The sequence below is a fragment of the Crocodylus porosus genome, unplaced genomic scaffold (assembly GCF_001723895.1).
Source record: "Crocodylus porosus isolate Cpor-Errol unplaced genomic scaffold, CroPor_comp1, whole genome shotgun sequence".
Lineage (NCBI taxonomy): Eukaryota > Metazoa > Chordata > Crocodylia > Crocodylidae > Crocodylus > Crocodylus porosus.
In genome coordinates, this window is record NW_017728943.1 from 37,659,094 (window position 1) to 37,666,719 (window position 7,626).

At 37.9% G+C, this 7,626-nt stretch overlaps 1 protein-coding gene across 3 annotated transcripts in view; it reads left to right on the forward strand.

Annotated features, from left to right (window-relative positions):
* SPRED2 (sprouty related EVH1 domain containing 2) overlaps nt 1-7,147 on the forward strand; it is a 100,636-nt gene extending 93,489 nt beyond the window's left edge. For 2 of the 3 annotated variants that reach the window (XM_019549162.1, XM_019549160.1), the window contains exons 5-6: nt 2,752-2,901; nt 3,766-7,147. In XM_019549162.1, the coding sequence (XP_019404707.1) occupies nt 2,752-2,901; nt 3,766-4,419 (804 nt within the window). In that variant the 3' untranslated portion in view covers nt 4,420-7,147. The remainder of the gene's footprint in view (nt 1-2,751; nt 2,902-3,765) is intronic. The other variant, XM_019549161.1, reaches the window with a different exon arrangement.
* The last annotated feature ends 479 nt before the right edge of the window (nt 7,148-7,626 follow it).

Here is a 7,626-nt window from a genome sequence, read left to right on the forward strand (position 1 = left end):
ATCTTGGGGGGGGGGGTTCCCCCTCAACTCAAGACCGTGGTTTTTGACCTGTAAAGCCCTATATGTCTTGGGAACTACCTAGTTAAAGAGACCATTTCGCCCCATGAAATCCACAAGAGCTGAAATCAGCTGGAATACTACTTGTACTGAAAAGATGTTTCTGGTGAGGGGGCACTGTTAGATCTCCAGCTCTTTTTTTTTGGCAGGGGGTGGCAAGTGGTCCATAAAGCATTTAAGATTGTTAAGCTCCAGGGCATGCTGCAGATTAAGGATACCCAGAGGCTGAGTTTGCTGCTTTTCTTGTTTTAAAATAGTAGGAATCTAAATTATAAATACAGACATATGTCAGCACCATGCACAGCAATGTGAAATGACACATGTACAAACAAGGGTGGCTTAAGATTTTAGTTCTAACTAATCCTGATTCTTGTGCTTGTTAAAATTGTTCAAAAATAATCCTGAATGAATGTTTGCATTAATTTTTAAGCTATGGAATTTAAAGTGGCTTGCTTTTTTTTATTTTTTTAATGTTGTCCAAAAATGTATTAGATGCAATTTAAACATGGAGACAAAAATCCTTGTACAAAATTGTTAAGAAAGCGCTGGAAATGTATAACTACATTGTGAATCTAAAAATAAGCACTCAGAATATTTATATGTATGGGGTCTGGGTTAGTAATATTTAAAAAAAAAAAAAATCTCATGAAATTATGCAAAAGTAGCTATATTTCATTGGCCTTGTTAACATACCTTAATACAGTCCACTTGTAAGCACTATCCAAAGAGATGCTATTTGTTTCAGGGGGGGATTTTGTAAAACTCATCCTTGCTGCCATACTTGTCATAACACGTAGACTAACTTTGTATTATATTGCAAACAAATGTGTTTGCTTTCAACAAAACAAATTGGGAGCTTAGTGGCATAAAGTATAAAGCTGTGTATAGTGAGTCATTTATGTTTTAAGGAATGTTCTCTCAGCAGCATCTTTGAAGAAATGCATAGGATGAGCTTTTTTCAGAATAAACAGAACAGCCTTAATGAAAATTTGAATTAAATAATGCTGTGAATGAGAGAAATGCCCATTATGTTTTTTTAGGAAAGACTACTTGATAAGAAGCATTGCCTCCTGAGTCAAGAGGGAAATAAGAAAAATCATACTACTCTTAATTAACCCATCTGTAACCTAGACTGTGATAGTTACAGAAACTTATAGCAGGCTCATTCCTACATGCAAGCTGTCTCTGACTGCTTAAAGACCTAAGCTTATCAGATATTTCAGGTCAGCAGTCCCTTATTTGAGACGAACAAAAATTGCAATACACTTCATTTCATAGTATTTTAAGTGTACTATACTTGTTCCTTTATTTCTTGTTTATGCATTTGAGAGTTTGACAAAGAATATTTGAGTTTGGAGGGCAAAAATGTGGAGGAAACTTCCTTTGCTTTAGACAATTAGAAAATTTTCAGTGCTTCTCCACTATCCTAATGATCTTTTATGACTCCCTGCTCCTTTTCAGGGTCGTAAAATCCTCTTACAGTCTATATACTTGATACAAAGAGGAGGTTTTTCAGGTAAAACCAGTAAATCCAACTGTGCCATTGACGGGGCAACCTTGCATCCATGTTGAAGAGGCATAACCTCAGGTGACTGGCAGATTACTTTGGCAAATAGGTTCCTTTTCACTGTTGCAGAGCAGACTCACTTGTCCTGTTGTTGGCTGTGATTGATATCCTTCAGAGACAATCTGTTTTCTCTGATACTTCATGGTACCTTCATCAACACAACTTCAGGCACAGCATAGCTTTTCTGATCTATACATCTACTGCATAAATGAAAAAGCTGACCAAATTATGAAAGGCTTGTGAATGTGCTGTATCACGGTTATACAAAAAGCTGTAGTCTAGATGTTGATAACTACTGGTACCCTTCAGGAATTTTGCTGGCAAGATAAATAATCTTACTGTGAAGTTGCATGTGTTGAGAATACATCACTATATAGTGTTTCATTATTGTAAGAATACTTTGTGCTATATATAATGGTGCAAAGTTACTATGCCTAAAAAAGGTTCAGGACTTGAAGCAAAATATGGGCTAGGAAGACATTGGCCATACCTCTAGAAAATAAGCTACCAGTTTGATTTTGATTTGGGTGACAACATAGAGAGAAAAAACCCTGTATGTAAAGAAAAGTTGACCATACAAGTAAGTAGCCTATGACCAGTTTAAAATAGGCCTGATCTCAGAGAGAAATGCAGTGAAATTCCTGCCTGATTTTGCTAACCTGGAGGAGACCCATTACCAGATCTTCTGCAACCTGGCCTAGTGCTCCACTTGCACGAACTGTACCTGACATTGTCTGACTGCATCAGTGGAAATTATACCTTAAAGCAATGCAGTCTATTAATTTTGCCATTCAGAAGTAGTTTTAGCATGAACCTTCCTCTTTCTGTAATGTACATTTCAACAAACAATATACCAAGTGAGTAGAAATTGGGGCTATTTAATACAGCACTGGTAGGCTATAGCATATTTTTCACATGTGCACCAGCAACTCTTGTTGGGCACTGATCCACCTGCCTTGTTCAAAGATTTATGGGAAACTTTATAATGCTGTCTATTGCTGTGTGCAGGTGTGTGCAAAAGCAATGGGTGGCTAAATATAACCTGGTTTGTTTTGCAGTAATAGATGGATGTATGAGCTAACTCCCGTCTTTTTTTTTCTCTCCTTCCCCTTCTCTCTTCAAACTAGAATGCTACAGACAGCTCTTCTAATTCTTCTCAAAAGAGGGAACAGCCTGTACGGACATTAGCCTCCCCTACATCCTGTGAGCATCATAGAATTCGCACTCGTGGTCACATCCATGACCCGTATAGCTCTGACCACTACCACCTAGAACAAGTGAGGTTCTTTAATTGCTGGCTAAAGGGATTCTGTCAGATAATATGATGTCAAAAAGAGGGGGGGCAGTTCCCCCATGCATTTTTTTTTTTTTTTTTTTTTTTTTTTAAGTTTTCCATTAAACTCTTTAGAGTTAAAGGTTCACCTCTAGAGTCTGCAACAGAATATTGCAGCACTGTGCTAGTAAATACGCTTTCAGCGTAAGGTGCATAATCTCTCACATGCTCTTGGACACATGGGTAAGATAAGTAGGGAGTACCTGGTCTTTCCTTGCAGGTAAATTGAATAGAGTCTGGAAACTATTTTCTTTCATGGTGTAGTCAGCCCTTACCAGGAAGCGGGGGGTATACTACAAAGTAAAACTGGCTTCATAAGCTACATCATCAAAACTTAGTGAAACACAAAGAAGTAGAAACATGTATTATTTTCAGCACAGGATTATAAGAAAGTAAAACTGAAAATGACCTCCCAAGGTCATCTAGTTCAGTCCTCTACTCAAGACAGGTTCATCTCTGACTAAGTAAACCATCCCAGCCAAGTGTGTATCTGACCTGCTTTTAAAAGATTACAAGGATGGAGATGCCACAGTTTCTCTAGGTAGCCTGTTCCAATTCTTGACCTCCCCATAGTCAGAAAGTTCACCCTAATCTTCAGCCTGAGTGATGTCCCCAAAAGATATTGGGGGAAAAAAATGCTGGAGATACTTTGGATTGTTTTTGGGGGGAGGATGTTGTTTGTTTTTTTGTTTGTTTTTTAAGCCTTTTTTAAAATGTGAGAGAGGTTCTGGTAACATTTGATGAAAAGTGTTGAACATTGCTGCTAATTATTGATAGAAAAATACCTGTTTTGCTGTGTTTCTCCTAGCAGTCAATATCAAGATCCTATCGACATGTCAGCTTTCCAGATGATGATGAGGAGATTGTACGCATTAATCCTCGAGAAAAGATTTGGATGACTGGTTATGAGGACTATCGCCATGCTCCAACACGAGGGAAGAACTTCGATACAGATGATGTGGACTCGTACGTACGTTTTGCCAAAAGTGATGCCTCAAAACATGAATACACTTACCCTTACGTGGACAACTCAGAATTTGACCTGGGTGAAGACATAAAGAGTACTGTGATAAAGACTCAACCGGTAAAAGTCAAATCACGACGGAAGGAAGATGGGGAGAGGTCACGATGCATATACTGCAGGGACATGTTCAATCATGAGGAAAACAGACGGGGTCAATGTCAGGATGCTCCTGACCGTGGCAGAAGCTGCATCCGTCGAGTCAGCTGTATGTGGTGTGCAGACAGTATGCTCTATCACTGTATGTCTGATCCAGAAGGAGACTATACAGACCCTTGTTCATGTGACACCAGTGATGAAATGTTTTGCCTCCGGTGGATGGCCCTTATCGCCTTGTCCTTCATTGCCCCATGTATGTGCTGTTACTTTCCTCTTCAGGCTTGTTATCACTGTGGGGTTATGTGCAGTTGCTGTGGTGGGAAACACAAAGCAGCTGGATGACTACAGACAAGTTGAAAATGTTATGTTTTTCCTGTAGTTAAGGAGCACATTGGTTTGGAGCATTCAAATTGTTTTTGTTTTTTGAGGGCTTTTTTGATGCAGCCAGTGTGCCGAACAGTCCAGAAAGCAGTTGGATCGCTTACCTTTGGTCTTCAGGGGCCACTGTGCGTTGATTGCTCCAGTGTTCTAACAAACTAACCTACAGCATAGACTCTTGTAATATTAATCTGTAATCAAACAGACTGTCTTGTACATGTTTATATTTTTTCAGTTAAAAGGCTTTTGAGATATTGAACTGTTAAATGGTGGTGGATTATAGAACATCTCTAGGTTGAATCTGTCTTGCCTCTACTTGTTTGAGCAGTACCATCGATACCTAGCAAGTTTGGGCACTTTCAGAACTAGTGTAATGGCATAAATCCCATTCAGAAGATGTTTTAACCTGCAAGTCGGCTATCGTTGTATAGAAGGTGTGCTAGTAACAAACTTGTACCACAATACAGTATTGCTGTCACTGTTTTTAAAGCCAAAATAGCCATGTAAGCTGCAGTTTCTCTTTAGAGTCCATCGTCACTTCTTTTGGCAAACATCTTAAATTATTTCTGATGTTCCATTTAAATGCAACTGAAATGAAGGCTCATTTCCCATATATATTTAGTCATCAAGAATCTGAGTCTTCTCCAAGCTGCATTCATTTCAGACCAATACTTGAAATTAAATTTACATTAGGCTTTTTTCCCTCTAAATAACTTTAAAAATAAAACTTTAGTTTTGGAATTCTATCCAGTGGAAGGGAACACTTCATTATCATGTAATGTTGGGGTTATTTTATTTGAGAATAAAACACTAAGATTCCAGTTTAGTAAGATTATGCTAATTGTTGTTATGTAAGGAACTATTGACAAGATAGCCATTGCTGCTACAATAGTGGTAGTATAATCCATAGGGATTTGGGGAAACACTGAACACGTTGTGGATTATACAGAAAAAAAAATGTAAATATTTGTTCTGTATAATGCATGAGCATGAGAACTTTATATTCACAAAGGGATCCACATGTTAAAATAATTCTTAGTAAAATGTATTTAAAAATGAAAATTCTAAATGGAACAGCCATTCACATTTTCAAAGGCCCTGATCCTCCAGTCACTTATGCATATGCCAACTTTATGCACGTGAGTAGTTCTATTGACTTCAATAGCACTTACACACATGTAAAATTAAGCACATGAATAAGTCTTTGTGGGATCAGGGTCAAAGTGTCTCCTATTCACAGCCCATCTCATCCCACCCAGCTTTATCAAGTGAATGTGTGTGGTTATATAATGCATACATCAGGAAAAGAACTCTTTAATTTGGGGGGGGGGGTGTTAAATATCATGTCCTCTGTACAAGGCTTGTAATTAGCTGGAAAGAGTATTTTTCTAATATATTACAAGGAATAGCCAAATAATTTTTATTAAAAAATGATTTAGAGCAGTTAGCTATAACTAGCATAGTACAATCTGAATATTTTGAGGCAGCTAGGGATTGGCTTGTCAAAGCTGGCACTGCTGTTCCTGCCATAATTTCTTTCTGCAGTAAATTGCCAGTGAGTGCATGCCCTTTCCCTCCCTCTTATTGCACATTGACATCAGTCTTAAAAGAGGATTTTTTTTCTTTTTTCTTTTACCAAATAGAATTAAATGCTTGCCACTCTTGCTGGAATGGCCCTACAGTTCCTCTGAGTTAATCACAGCTTTTAGTAAACCATCAGTTAAGTATGCAATGTGCTTATATACTATAGAGTTCAGTAGAGTTTAATTTGTAGCAGTTGCTGGTTGTAGGATGGAAAACATGAATGATGACAGAAAGAGATGGCGTTTTGTTCTTGGTAATGTGTCTGGGTTCACTGAATGAAATACAAATACTTTGTGCCTGATAGGAAAAGACAAATCTTTCCGTGGTTTCTAGTTAATCAAGCCAGACTCGAAAAGATGTGATGGAACAACCTTTTTTTGCAAGTTGTTTCATGTAAGCAAACATCTGTAAGGTCTTGCCTCTACAAAGCACAACACTACGAAGAGATCTTACAGTTTTTTGTCAAGTCTCTAAGTGCCCCTATTTATTTAACTAAAGTAGGCGTACTCCAAGCCTTTATGTATGTCCTCCTTTTAAAAATTCTTCTTCCCCACCCCTCTTGGGTTTTTTTTGTAATACTTGTAGACCTTCCACGCATGTTCTTTGGTTTGTGAAGGCAGTGGCGCAAGGGCACAATGATAGAAATGGTTGGGGTTTTTTTGTAAATATTTCTCAATTATCTCCACACTGCAGCTGAACAGTGTGTAGTGTTTTCCCAGTCAGCTTTGCAATACTGACATCAATCATTTGAGAGAAATTATTCAGATTTTATTTTTATATCTGTGGTAACAAAACATTAACCAAAAGTTTTTTGGGGGATTTTTTTTCTTCCTGTTGTGAAAAGATTTTTTTTTTCCAAGCTATTGCTCACATTAACAAATTAAAGTGCCTGAAGCCTCCATCATTATGTATCTATATACTAAAAGTTAAAACCCTGTTGTATTGATTTTTTTATAAGCCTTTTTACCTCTGTGTAAAAAATATATATACAAGTGTATGATGTACATTTTAGTTCTTAACTTCTTTTTTTATTGTTTCTAATATGTATGATCAGTGTAGCTATTGCTTTAAAATGTACTATGTAAATATAAATACATCATATCAGAAAGATGCTGCTTATGTTGCTTGCAAATCTGAAGACCAGAAAGAGTTGGTAAGAATATTGTGGGTAGGTAGAGGGAACACAAGAGGGATCAGAAATTAAATTTAAATTTTTTAACAGCATTTAGTATGCATTTTGAGTACCATTCAGTCTAATTCTGGTCCTAGTACAGTAACTGGGCACTCCTCCTTTGGTAGGTATAACTGAGTTATTCTCTTCTTTCAAGCAAAGAAGTGCTTTTCCTCTCTCAGCAAGCCCAGTGAATTGACTATCCTCTGATACCCTCCTCTCCCTTAACACCACCCATGCTTTGCCTCTGCTCAGAGTAACAAGTGATCCCTCCAGGCCTCTCCTCTCCCTGTCCCAAGGAAGGAGCTTTTTTCCATTTGTGGGGCTTTTGTTGATTGTTTGTAGCAGACCCAGTGAATGGGGCTCCAGCCCATTTACCAACCATGAAACAGCACACTGCCTCTCACGCTGCAGCA